Source organism: Anolis carolinensis, chromosome 1 (assembly GCF_035594765.1).
Source record: "Anolis carolinensis isolate JA03-04 chromosome 1, rAnoCar3.1.pri, whole genome shotgun sequence".
Classification (NCBI taxonomy): Eukaryota; Metazoa; Chordata; class Lepidosauria; order Squamata; family Dactyloidae; genus Anolis; species Anolis carolinensis.
The window spans coordinates 208,886,810-208,908,114 of record NC_085841.1 but is presented as its reverse complement, the minus strand read 5'-3'; the positions used below and the strand labels follow the sequence as shown (position 1 = coordinate 208,908,114).

General features: G+C 41.4%; 1 protein-coding gene and 1 long non-coding RNA gene across 5 annotated transcripts in view; one reads left to right on the top strand and one right to left on the bottom strand.

Annotated features, from left to right (window-relative positions):
- Positions 1-2,081, bottom strand: part of sp3 (Sp3 transcription factor) — a 38,871-nt gene extending 36,790 nt beyond the window's left edge. The window contains exons 1-3 of one of the 2 annotated variants that reach the window (XM_008118116.3): positions 1,741-2,081; positions 1,128-1,276; positions 803-952 (exon numbers count right to left, since the gene is read on the bottom strand). In XM_008118116.3, coding sequence (XP_008116323.2) covers positions 803-952; positions 1,128-1,276; positions 1,741-1,747 — 306 coding nt within the window. In that variant the 5' untranslated portion in view covers positions 1,748-2,081. Of the gene's footprint in view, positions 1-802; positions 953-1,127; positions 1,436-1,740 lie in introns of those variants that run through there. The other variant, XM_008118115.3, reaches the window with a different exon arrangement.
- On the top strand, positions 791-19,748 carry LOC107983306 (uncharacterized). Of its 3 annotated transcripts, none has more exons than XR_010001146.1 (3): positions 791-914; positions 12,797-14,224; positions 18,143-19,748. It is a non-coding gene; the product is annotated as an uncharacterized LOC107983306 (long non-coding RNA). The 3 variants fall into 3 exon arrangements; XR_010001147.1 differs by having other exon boundaries at positions 794-914; positions 12,776-14,224; XR_001730742.2 differs by having other exon boundaries at positions 878-968.
- Positions 19,749-21,305: the final 1,557 nt, after the last annotated feature.

The following is a 21,305-nucleotide window of genomic DNA, read 5'->3' as shown; positions in this document are numbered from 1 at the left end:
ATTACTGTATTTACAAATCTAGCACCAAAATATCATGATATATTGAAAACATTGACTACCAAACTGGCTTGGATTATCCAGAGGCTTGGATAAGCGAGGCTTGGATTAGTGAGACTCTACTGTACATAGGCAAAAATCCTTTGGCCCCAAACTGCTTCCTTAGGAACTAGTTTCCCTCCGGGAAGGGGGGGGGGGGAATAAAATATTGAAAACTCTAAATATGAGGGTAGTATAATATACTGGAAGCTCTCTTCCCTGAATGCCCTTCAAGGGCGCCCAGAGCCGCCTTCTCAACCACTGCTTTCCTGCCTCCTTTGCGCCAGGCCGCCTTTTTCAAACAGCCATTTTATCCCCTTAACGGGCACCCCCTATCTTTTTCCTGTGGGGGCCTCCAAAGTGACAGCTGACACTGTTGTTTTTTTAAGGGGAGGGGAGCCATTCCCTGAGGGAGAAGGGGTGGGGGTTAATTCCCGTTTGAATGTCACCTCCCCTGCTGACTGGGAGAGAAGAGAGGCGTGAGCGGGAAAGCTTCCCGCCTCTCCCCTCCGCCTAGAAGGCCGAGGGGAAGTCCCACTCCCGGCGCCATCCTCGCCCTCCTTCATTCCCTCCCCCTTTAGGGAGGCCCTCCTGAGGCAGAGAGCCCGGGGACCCTTTGCCTGCCTGCTCGCCTCTTAGTGCCGCTCCCATCGTCCCTCCTCCGGGCGGGCGGGCAATGCGGAGCGTGTCTCCCTATCCTATCCACCCACCCCTCCGTCCCTCCATCCATCCATCCGTCCGTCCCTCCCTCCGGGCGGGCACTCACCGCTTCCACTGCTTCAGGAGTCTCCTCGTCGGGCTGCGGCTCCTCTTCCTCCTCGGCGTCCTCCTCCTCCTCGTCCACTTCCTCCGGCGACGGCGGACCGATCTTGCTGCAGGTAGCCGCCAAGAGCGCCAGCGGGGACGGCTGGGTGTCCTAGAGGCGCAGCAGGGTAAGGGAGGGAGGGGAAAGGCAGGCCGCGGTTAGTACTTCTCGCTGTGTGTGTGTCCGTCCGTCCCCTTCCCCCCAATCAGGAGGGCCTCCATCGTGGCCTCCTCAGTGTCCGTGTGTCCCCTTCTCCACAATCAGGAGGGCCTCAAAGGGGGCTCACCTGCGGGGTCTCGTCCGAAGCTTCTCCTGAAGCGGTGGCGTTATTGTTGTTATTTCCGTGCTGCAGGTACTCGCCGCTGCTGTTGCCTCCGCCGCTGCTGTCCACGTCCAAGGCAGCCATTTCCTCTTGTTTCACAGGCTTCTCGGGAGCTGCGGGCATAACAGAGAGGGAGGGGGAAGGAGAGGGGAGAGTTTGGGGTTGGTTTTTTTTGGGTTTTTTTAAGAGGGAGGGAGGGGAAAACCCATGCCAAGAAGGAGGGAAGGGAGGGGGGGTCAGAGGAGCCCGCAGTCAGTAATAGTTATGGGAGGGAAGACGGGGGGGGGGGGGAGATGAGTGCCAGCCCCCTCCCTTCCCTCCCCGCTTTCCTCCCGCCCTTCTCGCCTGCCTTCCTTCCCGCCCGCGCGCAGGGGCCTCCTCCTCCTCCTCCTCCTCTTCTTCCTCCTCCTCCTTTCCCTCCGCCGCTGCTCCTCCTTGCTTGCCCGCCTGCTGCCCCTCTCCTCCTCCTCCCTCTCTCCTCCTCCCCCTGGCTCTGCTCCTCCCGCCGCTCAGAGCCAGTGCCGCTCCAGCCACGCTCCGAAGCAGACCTGCCACGACGCGCAAGGCCCCCACGTACCGGTCATAGTGCTGGAGACAGGCAAGCGAGGCAGGGACGGAGGGAGGGAGGGCGGGAGGGGGAAAGAGGAAGGAAGCGACGCGCTGGCTGCTCTCCGCTCTCTCCCGCGCAGGCCCCGCTAACTGGACTCCGCTAGGCGGCCCTCTCCTCCTCAGGGGCCATGCTTATGGTACAGGCGTGAAGAAGGAGGGAAGGTGGGTGGCAGTCGAGGCCGCCCGGAGCCCGATTCCGGGGCTTCCCCCTGCTTTGATTGACGGAGAGAAGGAGCCCAAAGATGGGGCTTGTGCGGCAGGGGGAAAAGCGCCGCCGCCGCCGCCACTACTACTACCACCGACGCCTTGGCCCGCCTGCCCGGAACTCCCGCCTCCCCGCGCGCTCATTGGCCGCCGCGCTCCTCGTTCCGCGCTCCCATTGGCCGCCCTGCCTTGTCGCTCAGCGCCCTCCGCTCTGGTTGGGCCCCTCTGCTCTTCCTCCACCGCTCTCTTCCCCGCCCGCGCCGAGGCGGCTTCCTGTTTTGCCTGGTTTGTGTGAGAGACAATGAGCGGGGCGCCCTCCGCCTCCGCCCCGGCACCAACTGAGGCCCAAAGCGGCTCCTCGGGACACACGTCCCGGGCGCTCTCACCATACCCAATCCCCCAGTCTCCGGAGCTTCGACGTCGGCGCCTCACGGCCGGGACTCCCGCTCTCGCTGTCTCCGAGGCGGGAAAAGATGCCAGTCAGGGCGGCTGGTTTCTCTCAACGGGGTTCTGAAATCTCCCGCAGAGGTTGTGAAAGCGGCCCTAGGGACGGGGAGCAAAGCCCAAACAAATGCTGTAGTTAAAATGTCAACTTCCCTTTTGAGGCCTTGCTGGTGGGTTGTGAGGGAAGGCCCTGAGTCCACACAGCCATATAGCTCAGAATATCAAGGCAGATCATCCACAATATCTGCTTTGAACTGGGTTATCAGAATCCACACTGCCATAAAATCCAAAGCAGAAAATGCGGGATTTTATACAGCTGTGTGGAAGAGGCCTGAGGGTTCAAATACACTGAGGAATTAAGGCCATTTTCTTTAACTACCAAGGCTCCGATCTATGGAATTGTGGGAGTTGTGCTTCTACCGGGCCTTTGTCCTTTACCAAAGAGCACTTCTGTTAACCAATGTACAACGCCCAGGATCCCACAATATTGAACCATGGGAATTAAAGTGTCAAACAGCATTACTTTTACATTGTGACCACACCCTGAAACCCCAGGGTGTCAAACATTCCGGTCCATCTCATTGAATAGCCATCTGAAGGTCACTTTTTCAAAAGGTTCAAAACATACATAATACTATCCTATACATTGCACCTTCAATATCCCCAGGAATTTGGTTTCAGGACCCCAATGGATATCTAAGTCTGGATGCTCAATAATAATATAATCATTTTATACCCCACCACCATCTCCCCGAAGGGACTCAGGGTGACTTACAAGCAGGCCCAGGACATACTACAAAATTCACCAACTAAATTAAAAACATAATGACATAACAGTTCAGTTAAAACAGCAAAATCTAAAACCACGTTAAAACTATCAAACAAAACTCAACAAACCAGCAACCAGGAATACGACTACACTCTGACTACAAAGGACCGGACATACTTGTGCAAAAAGCAGACTATAGGGCCTGGGCAAGGGGTAAAGCGCTGAGTGCAAGATGCAATGGTGTAGTAAAATAGTGTCCCAATTATAAAAAATAGCAGAATTAACATTTGTTCTTGGGATTTCTTAAAAGAAATTCAAGCAATGGATGGTGGAATTCATGGATACAGATGGTCACCTGTATATTGGTTTGTGCCACAATTTTGTCCTTGGAGAGATATAAATTAGCATATTGATTTCAGTTCAGTGCATCATGAACACCCCAAAGCATTTTGTAAAGAACTGACAATACTTTAAAGTTTCTGTCTGGATGCTTATTTAAAAATATGTTTTGATTTAACTTATCATGATCCAACAAAGCAACCTGTCTTGAGAGAAATGAGCATTAGAGACATAATCATTAAAGTGAATGGCAATTCTGCCATTGATTTTAATGTTTCTTAATTGTTTCTTCAGGGAAAGCAATCCATTCTCTCACTGAGATCAAAGGAAAGCATTCACTGATTATAATTAATAGGGTCCTTACCCTCCAGTAGTTATGGATTCCCTTATCTGTGGATTTGATATCCATGGTTTCAGTTACCCACCCTCCAAAGTACATTCCCTCAGGAGTGTTTGTGGACCTTTCTAGGTCCTCCAGTGCAATTCTATGGTATGCTTCTTGTCAAATATAGTGCTCACTATTACCCATGAATTCTTTGGGGGCAGTTGTGTGTTAGAAAGTATCCCTGTGGATAAGGGGAGTCATGATGTACTTTGTCAAGTATGTATGTTAGAAATGTGAGGGTTTTTAATATATATATATATATATATGTGTGTGTGTGTGTGTGGAATTTTTGTATCCAAACTTTCACACAACAGGATATAAATAGCATGGTTCTTTGTTTTGTTTTGTTTTACCTTGTTTATTACCTCACATATTAAATTTTTATTGGTTTGTCTTAGGGGTGCTGAACAATTTCAGATGTGCAACATGATAATTTGCATATTTACTAAGACCTAAGAATTGTTGAATGGGATCTACAGTGCACTTTGTTTATTAAGTTTATTGCTTTTAGATTATTATGATTGCAGGAAACATTATCTTGCAAATTTGAGCAAGATTGCAATAGCAGTGTTTCTGTTTGGGGACAGTATATTCTACATGTCTTGTTTTGATGCAAATAACAAGTCTAGCTCTGGTAGCTGGTGTAATACAGCAGGAATAACTTGCACACTAGATGAGTTTATGATGCTTCCAATATTCTGCTTGTAGAGGCCATCAGAGAAATTCAATAACAGGCATGCATGTTTTCTGTGCCCATTTGCAACTGGCCAGTTATGCCTCCTTGATAAGACTAAACATTTTTGTTTTTCTTTTGGATGACTTTCATGGCTAAGGGCTGAGACAGTGAAATAAAAGGTAGTATTATGTAGTAAACTGTAATATATTCTCTAAATATTTTCATTTTTAAACATGTATTTTTCTGCCTCAAGTCACCAGGAAGCCAGATATATGAATAATTAGGGGCTTGTTGTACCACTTGACATATTATGTTAACACATGACAGTGGCTTAATAGTATGCCAGTAGGAAATTAATTATTGGTTCGCTGGATGTTTGTGGCAACTGATAGAAAAGTAGATGTTTAGCTATTTGGAAATCTGTGGTACTTCTTTAGATCCAAGAATTCAGTTAAGTTGGAATAAGTTCATTCAGTTGTCCACCATAACTGAGCATGCTATATATACAGAGATGTTGAGCTATAAATATATATTAAAATAAAATAAATTGAGTTAGTTAGTCTTGAACCTGCTAAGGGCATAAGACATCTTGTCAATTCAACAACTGACTTACTTGAATAGCTGCTGAGGTTCCAGTGTCTTGATAGGGTCTACCACTAACATCTGCTTTAAATTCCCTTTTCCTGTAAAAGTAGTCTAGTACCTTATTGGGGCCGGGCTGTGGCGCAGGCTGTTGAGCAGCCTGCTGCAATAAATCACTCTGACCATGAGTGGCCAGCCCGTGGCGGGGTGAGCACCCGTCAATTAAATTTTTTTAAAAAAATAGCCCCTGCTCGTTGCTGACCTAGCAACCCGAAAGATAGTTGCATCTATCAAGTAGGAAATAAGGTACCACTTATAAAGTGGGGAGACTAATTTAACTAATTTACGGCATTGGAATGAGGAAGTGCCATCACAGTGGATGATAAAGCAGCTGCTCCACCCTGTGGCCAGAATCGAACATCCCCTCAGGAGAAGGTTAAATTGCCTCTGCGTCTGTCTGTCTCTGTTCTGTGTGTATATGGGCATTGAATGTTTGCCCTATATGTATATAATGTGATCCGCCCTGAGTCCCCTTCGGGGTGAGAAGGGCGAAATATAAATACTGTAAATAAATAAATAAATAAATGTTCGTACAACCTCAGTTCAGTGGTGAAAGGAAACTGTGCACAGTCATACAGCATCACTCTCTATATGTAACTTCTGGTCCAGAAAGGAATCCATGCATGAAGCCTACTTCTATGTATGGGTCACTCTTGCAGGGTCATTACATTTCAATTATATTTGAGGTGAAATTTCACATCCTATTTGTTTGGCAAACTTTTTTCATGTACAGGTCGAGTATGCCAAAATTCCAAGCTACAGGCAATCCCCAACTTACAAATATCCAACTTACAAACAGCTCATAGTTAAAGGGGAAGAGACAACAGGAAGTGAGAGAAATCTGCTTGGAGGAAGGGAAATTCACTCCTGAAAGAGTTACCATGGGAAAAGGTGTCTCCGCTGAAGCTTTCTCAGCAATCCTTGTTTCCACAACAAGCCAAATTTTGTAAAATCCAATTATCACAGGGACAGAAAGTGAGGTGAATTCTTCTGAACATAGGCACAGACAGCAAAACAAACACCACTGGAGTGTTAACCTTTCCCTATGCTATCCAAAGCTTACATACGTACGTGTGTGTGTGTGTGTGTGGAGTTACACTTTAAAAAGAACCTGTTCCAACTTACAAATTCAACTTAAGAACAAACCTACAGAACCTACCTTGTTTTTAACTTGGGGACTGCCAGTACTCCAAAACAATCTACAAGAGTGGCTGAGAAAGGGAATTCTTTGCTGTCTGATGGTTCCATGCACACTAACTTTGTTTCATAAAGAAAATTATCAAATCTATATATATAAATGAGTGATGGCATCAGGGCAACCCACAAAACAACAAAACTACAGGCTGCCCAACCTCGAAATTTGACAACACAACCCATCATCCATGGCTCCAGTAAGATACAACAAAAAGAAAAGAAAAATAAAGTCCTAATTAGAGGGAGAGCAATAATTGTTTTTATCCAATTGCTGCTAGTTTAGAGGGCTAATCTCTGCCCACTTCGTCTCCTAGCAACCAATTCAGCCAAGCACAACCAGGGTTCAGTTAGGGGACAGGCAGATTTAGGCCTCATTTAGGCTTCTTCCACAGATTATCTAATTTGCACTGGATTATATGGCAGTGTAGACTCAAGGCCCTTCCACACAGCTATATTACCCATTTATAATCTTATATTATCTGCTTTGCACTGGATTATCTTGAGTCCACACTACTATATAATCCACTTCAGTGTGCATTTTATACAGCTGTGTAGAAGGGGCCTCATATAATCCAGTTCTAAGCAGATAATATAAGATTACCAATATGCAGTAGAGTCTCACTTATCCAACATAAACAGGCCGGCAGGATAAGTGAATATGTTGGATAATAAGAAGGGATTTAGGAAAAGCCAATTAAACATCAAATTAGGTAATCTTTATACAAATTAAGCATCAAAACATCATATTATACAACAAATTTGACAGAAAAAGAAGTTCAATGCTCAGTAATGCTATGTTGTAATTACAGTAGAGTCTCACTTATCCAACACTCGCTTATCCAATGTTCTGGATTATCCAACACATTTTTGTAGTCAATGTTTTCAATATATCGTGATATTTTGGTGCTAAATTCATAAGTATAGTAATTACTACATAGCATTATTGCGTATTGAACTACTTTTTCTACCAAATTTGTTGTCTAACATGTTTTGGTGCTTCATTTGTAAAATCATAACCTAATTTGATGTTTAATAGGCTTTTCCTTAATGCCTCCTTATTATCCAACATATTCGCTTATCCAACGTTCTGCCAGCCCATTTATGTTGGATAAGTGAGACTCTACTGTACTGTATTTATAAATTTACCACTAAAATATCACAATGAATTTAAAACACTGACTACAAAAACATTGCTTATGAAAAGGCAGACTGCGTTGGATATTCCAGAACAATGTATAAGCAAATGTTGGATAAGTGAGATTCTACTTTAATATGAAATAATTACTGGGATAGAATAATGCAGAACAATATAATCTCTAAAACCAGGACAGTAAATAAACACCAACAGTCTGAAAGCAGGAAAATTGGAAATTCCACAAAGGAAACAATCAGGGCCAGCTAACACCTCCCAAGAAAGGATTCTTCCAGAAAGGAAGCTGAGAAGGGAGTGAAGCACTGTGTATTACCAAAGTCATTATTATTACTATCATTATTATTATTATTACTGTGTTGCGGTCAACCGTGAAAATGAATACAATCTGGTTCCAAGTATTCAAAAACATTAAAATCAGAATATATAAAATTAATGTGGTATAATAAAACAGAACAATACAATCTCTAAAATCAGAAGACTAAATAAAGAACAACACTCTAAAAACAGGGGAATTCCACACAGGAAACAATCAGGGCCAGCTAACACCTCCCAACAAAATATTCCCATCATCAAAGTCTAGCAAATCCTCTGTTTTCTCAGGGCCACAGACAGTAGAAGCACGTAAAATATCGCAAACAACACCACTCTGAAAAAAGGGAATTCCAGACAGGAAACAATCAGGGCCAGCTAACACCTCCAAACAAAAAATTTACTCGGGGAGGAAACAGCCAGGCTTTAAAGCTGCAAGGCCATTACATCCTAATCATTTTTCCTAATTGCAGCATTCATACTTGCCTCCAACAGACAAAAAAAAATCAGAAATATTGTATATTCACAACCTTTAGGAAATAATATCCCCTGATGGTGCAGCGTGTTAAAACGCTGAGCTGCTGAACTTCTGGACCGAAAGGCCGCAAGTTTCAATTGGGGGAGCGGAGAGAGCCCCCACTGTTAGCCCTAGCTTCTGCCAACCCAGAAGTTCGAAAACATGCAAATGTGAGTGCATCAATAGGTACTGCTCCGGCGGGAAGGTAACGCCGCTCCATGCAGTCATCCCACATGACCTTGGAGGAGTCTACGGACAACGCCGGCTCTTCGGCTTAGAAATGGAGATGAGCACCAACCCCCAGAGTCGAACACGACTGGACTCAGAGGAAAACCTTTACCCTTTACCTTAACTACCACCAATTCCTCAATACTTTATTTCCCATACCACCAGACTTCGCCACAGCAACACCTGGCCGGGCACAGCTAGTATATTGTATAAAATTACCTTTGGCCCATGTGTATGAGGTATATATGAAATGTGTTCCATGTTTAGTCTTGGAAGCTATCTTTATTGTGTGTGGATATATGTTATTAGATATTATAGTATTATGGCTATAGTTGTAAATACACATATTCCAAAATTCTAAACCCTTCTAGCCCCCAGAATTTTGGATAAGGCATACTCAACCTGTAAGTAGTATACTTTTGGAATCAGGGCCACGCAGAAGATTTGTTGATTAATGCCAAGGTGCAGTGAAAAGATCCCAGCTGACACTGAGGATAAAGGAAGTGGTGGGGGAGTAGTGTTAGGCAGGTACTTGAACCAAGTAAGCATATTTTACAAACTATGATAAAATTTACCATTATGTACAAACTCTTGAGGGGGTAGAGCTTTGTGGACGCCCCATAGTCTCGCTTCATGGTCTCTGAAAAATGTCACCGGGGTGGGGGGATGCCTTCCTTTGCTCAACACAGGGCCAGGACAAAGTGCCCCATCCCCTTGCCACAGCTCTTTTCAGCATCTGAGGTGAGCAGACCTCACCGTCCCTCTCACCTGCAGCAGAGATGCCTATGACAGGGGTCCTTAAAAAATTTAAGCCCTGTTGCCAGTTCTTGTAGCAAACCCACAGCATGTATTCATTTATTTACTTCATTTTTATCCCACCTTTTTTTATAAGGACTCAAAATGGCTAACAATAAATATAAAACAACTAGCTTTGTCTGGCCACGCATTGCTGTAGCATATTGGAATCATTTGTTGGCCAGGTGGAATAGCAGTGAATAGCCTTGCAGCCTCAAAGCCTGGCCGTTTTCTGGAGTAGCACCCTACTAAGGAAGCCTGACTACTTCCTTAGTAGGGGAATCCTTGTTTGGCCAGCTTGAACTGCACTGAATAGTCTTGCAGCTTAAAAGCCTGGCTGTTTTCTACATAGGGCATCCTTTCTAGGCCTGGTTGTTTGGGACAGAGTAGCCTCGTGACTTCAGAGCTTGGGGGTTATCTATCTAGGGGAAATCTTGGTTGGCCAGGTTGAATAGCACTGAATAGCCTTGCTGCTTGCAAGCCTGGCCGCTTTCTACCTTGTGGAATCCTTGGTTGGCCAGGTTGAATAGCAATTAATAGTCTCAGTGTGGCAGGTATGAATGATGTAATTAACCACCTTGATTAGCATTTAATGGCATTGCAGCTTCAAAGCCTGTTTACTTCCTGCCTGGGAGAATCCTTTGTTGGGAAGTGTTATCAGGCCCCGATTGTTTCCTTTCTGGAATTCCCAATTTCCCTGCTTTTAGAATGTTGCTCTTTATTTAGTGTCCTGGTTTTAGAGATTATATTGTTCTGTATTATTATACCACAGTAAATATTTCATATTACAGTAAAGTCTCACTTATCCAACATTCGCTTATCCAATGTTCTGGATTATCCAATGCAGTCGGCCTTTTAGTAGTCAATGTTTTTGTTGTCAATGTTTTCAATATATTGTGATGTTTTGGTGATAAATTCGTAAATACAATAATTACTACATAGCATTGAACTACTTTTTCTGTCAAATTTGTTGTATAACATGATGTTTTGGTGCTTAATTTGTAAAATTATAACATAATTTGACGTTCAGTAGACTTTTCCTTAATCCCTTCTTATTATCCAGCATATTCGCTTATCCAACGTTCTGCCGGGGTATTTATGTTGGATAAGTGAGACTCTACTGTATATTTATAATCGTATATTATCTGCTTAGAACTGGATTATATGAGGCTCCTTCTACACAGCTGTATAAAATGCACACTGAAGTGGATTATATGGCAGTGTGGATTCAAGATAATCCAGTTCAAAGAAGATAATATAAGATTATAAATGGGTAATATAGCTGTGTGGAAAGGCCTTGAGTCTACACTGCCATAAAATCCAGTTCAAATAAGATAATCTGTATTTTATAGGCAATGTGGAAGAGGCCTGATTGAAGAGGCCCTTGGCGCCATTACATGGCTGAGTGGGTTGCTAGGAGACAAAGTGGGCGGTGCTTAGCCTTCTAACTGGCAGCAATGGGAAATAAACAGTTATTCCTCTCCCTCTAATTAGGACTTTATTTTTCTTGTTTTTTTGATGTAAAAATACAGTCCGGATGACCATGTCTTTTGTGGCCAAATTTGGTGTGTTTTGGTTGTGTACTGTTGTTTAAGTTAAGGGAAAAACTATCAGAACATTTATATATATATAGATGTTCATAATACAAATAAATATAATATACATATATAATTTAAAAAAAACATTTAAGTTTATGATGTTAAAATCAATGACATTGAGAATATAAAAATGTATTAAAATTTCATCTCAACTTTAAAATCTCAGCCACACCATCTTTTTAAAACCTCAACCATTGTAAGTGTATAAACAAGGGTTGATGGCAGAGAAATGTTTTCAACTGCCTGTCAAAGATAAGCAAGGATGGGGTTACCCTGATCTTTCTAGAGAGGGAGTTCCAAAGTCTGGGAGTAGCTGTTCCCATTAGTCTAGCTTGAGAGGGTGGTGCAGCAGAGAGAAGGCCCTTTCCAGAAGTAAACTGGGCCCAATCTGTATAGGACTTTATGGGTCAAAACCAGCAGTTTGAATTGTTCATGGTAACAGATTGGCAGCCAATGGAACTGTTGCAACATGGGAATTAATAACCTGGTTAATAACCTGGTGTTCCGATAATGCACATGGGGCATTCTTTCCCTTCCTTTGTGTCTTGGTTCTTTTTAAGTTGATGGCTGTGAAGGGATAGATTCTGTTTTGCTTACCTGATTCCTTCCATAAAATATGTCCTCACTTCATAACCTGTGGCCTATGATTAGCCCTTCCAATTGAAGCTGTAAGCTCGTTGAGCCAGGGACCTGTCCATTGGTACTTGAGCACATGCTCAAGACTGTAAATTAGGAATGTCATCAACCTGGAAGCACCTAGGCCCCAGGAACAAAATTCAAGCCTACAAATATCAAGGCATTGGATTCACTTTTTTTTTCTAGGAAGCAGTGAGGGTGTAGAGTCATAGTAATTGCTTTGCTATTATCTTTCTTTGTTTTGAACTGCATTTTTGTGATTGGCTCATTTTTTAAAAACTACTTTTTTGTTCCAGAATAAAATACGGCTACAGAAAAGCAATCAAAAAAGAAGTGCAGACAATATAGTGTGGAACATATGAAATATGGATTGGTATTAGCACCAAATAACCAACAACCAGTGTGCCCTTTGTGTGTGAAAGAATCTTTCAAACAAAGTCATGAAGCCTCCCTGACTTCCTGAGCATTTGAAGAAAATATATTTTGATAAAGCAGACAAAAACGTAGCACATTTCCACTTTGAGAAAACTTTCAGAAATAGAAAGCCATTGAAAACATGCTTGCTAAAACTTCACAGCACTCAAGTGGTGGTTTGTGTGCATCGTAAACACGTTATTGCTCATACAATTGGAAATGAGCAGTAGCACACCATACAATTGGAAATGCTCCCAGTAGCAAGTGAGGTCACTGCTCCCAGTAGCAAGTGTCAGTAGCTGACACACTTAGACGCAAGTCACTTGAACAAATTATTGAACTGCTCCCTCTCAGTAAAATTTCTGCTAATAAAAAAGAATGGATGAAATGTCTGAAAACACATGATATGATTTGCTAAGGACAACACCATAGTAATAGTAAGCTATTAAATAAGTCTATTTTGCCAGGCGATGAAACTTTGCTTCTTGCCTATGTTAGTGTCATCAAAACTAAAAGTTTGGTTCAAGAGCTGTTATTTGCAAGAGTACTAAGACAAAGGGGAAGTTCGTATTGTGTGTTGTTAAGAATTATTTTAAAGAGAAAGACATCCCACTTAGTAACATTCTTGTGCACCAAATGGGACACTATCAATGAAATATTGTCATCATGGCTTCATTAGTTTTTTTTTTTTTTTTTACAGCTGTATCTTGTATCTTTACAGAATGCTGTATAATCCACAGGCAACAATTGGTTGCAAAAAGCCTTAAGTGATGGATGCCATAAATCGTTTAGAACCGTTATCACTGCAGCAAATAAAATCAAGGCAGATACTCTCAATTACTCACTGTTTCATTACCTATGCACTGAGAATGATGGCTGTATTTAACATTTGTTGTTACACAGCACAGTCAGATGGCTGTCAAAATGAAACTACTGACAATGTTCTTATTTCACTTTTTAAAGCAGTTGCTGAAGTCTTTCAAGATACCAATTTTTGAGATCACTTCTAGTGAGCGAGCATGGCGGCAGGCTGGACTTTCTGAAGGCTCTCAGAAAGCCAACTACATAGAACGACCTGGTAGAGCTCTGGCTTCCTCTCCCCCCCCCCCCCCCACAGATCAAGTAGGGAGACGCTAAACCAGCCAGACCCCTTTAATGGTCCCATAAGACCCCTGCCCCTCAAGGACAGGGATCTGGTGGATCCGAAGGACTGCGGCAAGCGGGTTGTCTTGCGGGAAGGGAGCAAAGGCTCGCACGTACTGTCTGCCCCGTTCATTTTAAAAGAAGAAAGAAGAATAAGAAAAGAAGGAGGCGAGCATTGACTTGCCTAGCTGGAAAGAAGGAGTTTCTTCTTTTCAGGGTAAAGCTTCCCCTATTTAACAACCTACATAAATCAGTAGATTTGATAAAAAATATTTGTGATTTGATACAGAATTAAATTAATTGACTAACAAATATGGTCTTACGAATTTGAAGACCAAGATATAAGTTGAGATTCAATTGAATTAATGAATTGTGTTTACTTAATAGCAAGAATTTAATAACTTGATAACTGAAATAATTGCTAAACAAATGTGGAAAAAAGTGCAGAAAGTAAAGGAAAACTGTTCTGGACTTACGTGATTTCTTAAATAAATTGTTGAGCCTAGACGAAGTGAGAAACATGCTAGTAAGGCTCTGGGTGGAAGATTTGGTGATTTGACCTTGAGAGAGCCATATTGTTGAGTCTACAAAAGTCTTCATCAACAACAGCCAGGTAGAAGGAGATGCCTGAGGGTGTCTGGAAGAGGAAGAGAAGTGAGCACAAGAGAACCCTTATGCTCAGAGAAAGAACCCAGAAGAGCGTAAAAGCAGCGACACGTACTATAGAGCAGATAACAGGAAATGGAAGAAGCCAGCGGAATCTTCAAGAAGACAGACTGGGAGGACTAATAGAGGATAAACCATAGAGAAAAGACACGATAGAAGCAAGGAAAAACAACAACATTTAAAAAACGGGGGAAAGGCGATTTAAAATCAGGCAACAGCTTTATCGGTGACAGTAACGGGTGACGGAGTGGACAATCAACAACGACGGGGTGACGCGACAGCGAGACAGGACAGCGGTCGGTGCGACAGACGGCTTCGGGATAAGAGAATGGTGGAAGAGGTTAGAACAACAGAAAAAAGGGCTGGTAGCCAGATAGAGACATTGGGCTTATTAGATCAAGTTTCTAAGGAAGAAAAGGACCAAGGAAAATATTAATTAAATCAGACCAGGAGGGGAGCCCCAATTAATCTTTCCAACATAATCAATTAATTAATTACTTATTATCCGTTTTATTAATTCATCAATTGAATCCATTCTACTTATGATTAATGCTCAAACTAATTAATTAGAAATTGAATTATTCAAGAATCAATTGGACTTGACAACTTGATAAGTGATCATATTAAATTGGGAAAAATGGCAGGACCAAAGCAGAGAGACTCTAAAGCAGGGGTCCTCAAACTTTTAAAGCAAAGGGCCGGTCGTCAATCCTTCAGACTGTTGAGGGGCCGAATTATCATTTGAATCAACAACAATGAAAGAACAATACAATATTTAAAAATGAAAACAATCTTAACCAACATAAACCTATCAGGATTTCAATGGAAAGTGTGGGCCTGCTACTAGCCAATGAGATAGTCAAGTTAATTAGGATTGTTGTTGTTGTGTGCCTACAAGTCATTTCAGAATTTGGGTGAGCCTAAGTCTAAAATTAGGAGACCCGGTGGCGAAGTGTGTTAAAGCGCTGAGCTGCTGAACTTGCGGACTGAAAGGTCCCAGGTTCAAATCCCGAGAGCAAAGTGAGCACCCGCTGTTGCTCCAGCTTCTGCCAAACTTGCAGTTCGAAAACATGCCAATTTGAGTAGATCAATAGGTACTGCTCCGGCGGGAAGGTAACGGCGCTCCATGCAGTCATGCCGTCCACATGACCTTGGAGGTGTCTACGGACAACGCCGGCTCTTTGGCTTAGAAATGGAGATGAGCACCAACCCCCAAAATCAGACATGACTGGACTTAACATCAGGGGAAACCTTTACCTTAAGTCTAAAATTAATTATTTATTTACTTACTACATTTATTTACTACATTTATATCCCACCCTTCTTACCCTGAAGGGGACTCAGAGCAGCTGTATGTACATACAATATGATATTATTAGCATAGCACAATATTAGCATTATACATTACTATATTGAACTATACCACTATACTGTAATACTATATGTAATATATAACATATAATTAATATTATTATATGGTATTATTATTAGTATTATATTGTATAACATTATAATATTTTTATCAATATTATATGTATATACAATATATTATAGTTTTAAAACTGATATAAAAATATATTATAAAACTGAGGGTGAGGGCCAGGTAAATGACCTTGGAGGGCCGCATCCAGCCCCCGGGCCTTAGTTTGGGGACCCCTGCTCTAAAGATATTAAGATGTTTGCCAGACGATTCTCTCAAGCTGAAGAAATTAACATTGGCGATATTATGCGTGAAATACAGAAATTAGGTGACAAACAAGACAATCTTCAGAAGTAATTGCAGAAGGAAATACAAATTATGTCTGATAAACATGAATCACAACAGAAGCAACTCCAGAGGGAAATGCTGGGAATGAAGAAGGAGATAAAAGAGGAAGTGGGATCCATAAAGGGAGACCTAACAAAAGCCCTAAATGATATTTCAGCATTGAAACAGGTAAATATCAAATTGGGAAAAGTTCAAAGTAAGATTCAGAAGAACGTAGACACTCTACAAAGTAAAAAAAATGACAAACTTGAAAAAATCCAGGAAAAAATTGAGCAAAATGAATTGGAGTTCCAACTCAAATTCAGAAATATCCAGGAGGATAAGAAAGAGGATATTTGCCAAATGATAATACAAATTGTGTCCAAGAACAAGAATGTGAAGCTGAAATTGATCGCATGTATCGCATACAAACTAACTATGCCAGAAGAACTCGGGAACCTAGAGACACCCTTGGGAAGCACCCCATGAGCGCTGCTGCCTAGCAACGCTCACGGGGCGCTTCCTCCTCCCTCTCCTCTCAAGCTCCCTTCACTCCCTTCCTCGGGCTGCCCGAGGAAGGAACTGGAGAGAAAGGGAGAGAGAGGGAGGGTCGCCCCCGGCGGCACCACGAATAATACGGAGTGTCAGTTAACCCAGTCTACTTTTACAATCTCTCAGTTTTAATCCATGTTTTTATTAGTTCTTGTTTTTTATTGGCTAATGTTTTATTTTTATTTTTTATTTTTTTTATTGTGCAAGTTGTTGTCTATTGCTGTGTTTTATACTGCTACTGTTTTTATTCGGGCTTGGCCCCATGTAAGCCGCCCTGAGTCCCCTTCGGGGAGATGGAGGCGGGGTATAAAAATAAAGTTATTATTATTATTATTATTAACCGGAACTCAGTTAACCAGAACTCGACTGTATCAAGAATGGCATTGATAGATTTACTAAGTTCAGTATAGTTACTTTGTAACGGCGAGGAAATTAAATTAGCCTATCCAAGTTAAATGGGTCTCTCCATGTTTCTGTCCAAGGTCACATCTATACTGATCTGTTATTCTGAAAGAGGGACCAGTCAGCTCCAAGCTAAACTCATGGAGCTGATTTGGATAATGGCCTTGAATTACATGAATCTATATTCAAATTCTACCCGAGAATCTAAACCAGGGGTCCCCAAACTACGGCCACATGCGGCCCATCGAAACCATTTATCCGGCCCCCGCAGTGACAGCTCACTCCTCCTCCGCCGAAGAAGGCGCGTGCGGTGCAAGGGAGGATGGAAAGGCACACGCCTCCTCCCTCACCCGGTACGCACATTCCAAAGCTTTGCTTGTTTATAATGGTATTTTAATTATTTTTTAATTAATTATTACTTTTTAAGGGGTGCTTTGCTAGTGCTTCTGGGACACAGAGGCAGAAGGGAGTTGGACTAAATAGTACAAGGGGTCTCTTCCAATCCTCTTTATTATTATTATTATTATTATTATTATTGACACAAAGACAAAGTATAACACAGCAAACAAGATATATATACTGGATTTTGAATCAATAAATCACAAGTCGAACACTTCCCATGCGTTAAGGACTGTGCAATGTATTATTATTGTTATTACTATTATTATTATTATTATTATTATTATTATTATTATTATTATTATTATTATCATCAACATTGAGGCTGGGTGGCCATCAGTCAGGGTGCTTTGTTTGTGCTTTTGGTGCACAAAGGCAAAAGGGAGTTGAACTAAATGGCCCAAGGGGTCTCTTCCAACCTCCTTTATTATTTTTATGATGATGATGAGGATGATGATGATGATGAACATTGAGGCTGTATTTGTTCCCATTTTGTTTTTTTGCTTCAAGATAAGATATGTGAAGTATGCATAAGAATTTTTCATAGTTTTTTTAAAAAAACTATAGTCTGGCCCTCCAACGGTCTGAGAGACCATGAATTGGCCCCCTGTTTAAAAAGTTTGGGGACCCCTGATCTAAACAGTCAGGATTCCCAGCTCTGCAGCATCAAATCCATCTCTGGACTGATTCAGAATTTGCCACTTCAGATTGGCCCCAGGATAAAGAGTCTGCAAAGCTATCCCAAGTTATAGTTATTCAAAAGTAACACAGGCAGTTGTAAATTCAGTTTCCAGGCCGCTGTGAATTAAGAGATATGCATATTGGACAATAACCTTTTAGTTTTGAACACCTGGATGAGCTGCATAAAGTCATGTCTGAGAGATTTCAGGCTCTTTCTTTGCTTAAAATATGAGATTGTGAGATTAGTTTATTCGTAGATGTCAGCAATGAGAAAAAAGGAATAGTGGAGGAAGAACTGGCTTCACTCCAAAATGACATTGATGCCCATGTTTTTTTAAACCTTAATATTGATGTCAAATACATGCAGTGTGAACTCATCTCTCCTAAAATTTAAAAAGGTAGCCAAGTATTTTTGTGGACTCACAATGTTTCTTTAGCTAAATAAAAAATACAAATAAAAATATTATTTTTTTGCAGGTGCTGTTTGTATAAAGGGTGTTACAAGATGATGTTCAAAAAAATTGAACTATGGTTGACATTGAGTGTCCAGAATCACCATCTCCCAACATACAAAAAAATGGAACTTGTGTGTTGTCTTCCAAGAAGTTACTGAAAAGTCCAGTGCAGTCTAGAAGAACTGAAGATACATATCACTGGCACAACAGTAAGAAATTGCACTAGGTCAGGGGTTCCCAAAGTGTACACTGTGCTGCTTCCCTCTTCTTCCTCCTCCAATCGTTAGCTGCTAAACATTTGTTGAAATGAAACTGTGACTTAAGACCTGCTCTGTAATACCCGAGAATCATCAGCCATCAACCAGAGTTCAGTCAAAGGGGGTAACAACAGCTGTAACCTTACTTTTGAAGAAGATAGTGCAAATTCATTGGGTTTGAGTTTAGAAAAGGCTGCACATGATGGTGCTTCAGAGTCTACGATGCCTAGTGAAGAAGTACCAAAAGAAAGTGAAAAACGAACATATTGTGATTCATATTTGGACATGGGATTCACTGAATTTGCTGGTGGTTGTCCACAGTGTATGATATGTAACAGTTTTGCCCAATAAATCAATGTTCCCTGCCAATCTTAGGCAGCATTTTAAAACTCATCCTGACTTTAAGGTGCATAGCTACAAAAACTAAACTACAAGAACACAGACAAATCGAACTAAACACTAAACATTTCTTGGGACTCTACAAGAAATGTGCTTCAAAAAGGGCTCAGTGGCTGAAAAGGTTTGGGAATCGCTGCACTAGGTAGAAATTCAAATACCGCAAAAAGCCCTTCCTCGACTGTATAATTGTGTAACAGATGTCAAAATGGAGGAATCCAGAGTCTTCAATAAAGGATCAAATTATACCAGGAACAGCCAGTGGCAGCTGGTGGATTCCAGTGCATCTGTTATACTTAGTTTGACTTTTAAACGAACTAATTCAATGCATTGAACTAAGGAATAAGACTATGCACTTTAGATTGTTGCTTGAAATTTGGAGTTTAGGAGGAAGGGTTCCTTACCGACACGGAAAACAATAGCTGCAAAGTGCAAAGGGCTAGTCTGAAAATGCTAAAATGTAAGGTGTTTCAAAAAGATGGACCCAATGTATCACTCTTTAACCATAAAGCACCCATAAATGATTTTTTTAATGATTTGAAAGGGTGGGCCTTAGAGTTTCAAATGATGACCGCTAGGTGCCTATCTGAACGTACAAACAGGGGGTTGGACTGGATGGCCCGTGAGGTCTCTTCCAACTCTACGATTCTATGACCTTAGCCACAGTCATTTGTAGGGTAGCAACCCTGCAACATAAAGCATAATGAGATATACCCCATTTGCAAGATTATTTTCTAGATTTGTTCAAAACAGTTAGTAAAACCTGATAACTTATTTGATAACTCATTTAACCTGATAACTTATTTAACCGTTTGTAACTTTTTGTGTAGTTGTAATGTGTTGCCATTGTGAAGTATACTGCTTTGAAACTGGCTCCATTTTGAAACATCTTTTGTTTTGCATTGATGTGCATGTGTGATTTGTTCTTGTGACCTTAATATATTTTTATATTCAATAAAGTACTATTTTTCTAAATCTTTTGTTGTCTCTCTGTGACGTGATGTGGAAGAAAATAGGTTGATCACGAGGGCCCAGAAAATACTGATCTGATATCTACACATCCAATTAAGTGAAAAGGTAATAGGGTGATGACAGGCAAAGGGCTGGTGGAAAGAAGCCAACCACTGAAACAGTTAAAACTACCGTGAGACTGCCATTGGCATGAGATTTTAAAAAATACCAAACATTAAACTAGTGAACAAACAAGCTATCTAGTTTATATATGTGTGTGTATATATATTGAGAGGGTGGGGGTTGATGGAGCCAATTCATGTGCTATTTTTTGATGCATTTAGGAACCACAACTTGTTAGAGAGGACATAGACAGGACATTTCTACCAGGAAGTTCAAGACTTCCATTTCCAGCTAAACTCCCAATAAAAATCTCCTTCCTTTGTGCACATCATTCTTAGGGGAAAAGCTGCTACCTTTGAAAGGGGATACAAAAACTAAAAAGTTCAACACATTGTTGAATTTCTTGACCATAAGCCTCAATGAGACCACAGTGTAAGCAAAGCAGGTGTGAGAATACTGTGACTCTCCAGGTGCTTTTGGATTGGAGTTTCCCGCATTCCACACCATTGACAACATTAGCTGTGTATACAACTGATATTTTAAGCCTATTAAATTGTTACTCATACAGCTTTAGAAGACATGATGTCATAACCTTTGCTGTCATTCTTATATTTACCTACGTCCTGCCTCTCCCAAAATTGGGACTCAGGGCAGCTTACAATTTAAGAAGAAAAATAGAGCTAAAACCATACAAAGATCAAACTTTTCATAGTATTAAAACGAGAATTAAGTAAGAGGTATTTAAACAATGCACAGAATAACTACATAACCCATGACCCCATCTTTCTGTCTTTGCCGGAATAAGCAAATGCAAACTTTTTCTACTACATATCCCCCCCCCCCCTTTAAGATTGAGAATCTCGTGTGGTTTAAAAGTTGAACTAAACCAATTTCATTTTTTTACTTGTTTTTTCCCCCACGCAATTCTTGTATATATTGTATGGGATGAGAACTCAATTGCACACACGATCCTTACATTGTAAGGGTAGTTTGGGATGGAATAAAGACACTACCCTGTAGCTATCATGTTTCAGTGTTTTGAGTATTGTCCAAGACGTTAAGAGACCCAGGTCCAAATCCCCACTCAGCCATATAAACTCACTAGAGGACTGGCAAGTTACATTCTTTCAGCCTATGAGGAAACCCAGCCTCTGAACAAACCGTATGGTTGACATGAAAGCATACAAAAACATCAGACTGTTAAAATGCTTATAGTCGATGTGACATATTGGTTTGAACATTGGACTACAATTCAAATTCCAGCTCATCCATGAAATCTCAATGACTGACTTTGGGCAAATCCCACCTCAGAAAATCCCATGGTAGTGTTGCCATAAATTGGAACTTATTCAAATGTATACAAGATTAATAGAAATACATGTGCCACCTTGGGAGACTTCTGAAAATAATTAGAAGTTTGATTTTAGATTTGCAGTACATTATCCATTCTACTTGTCT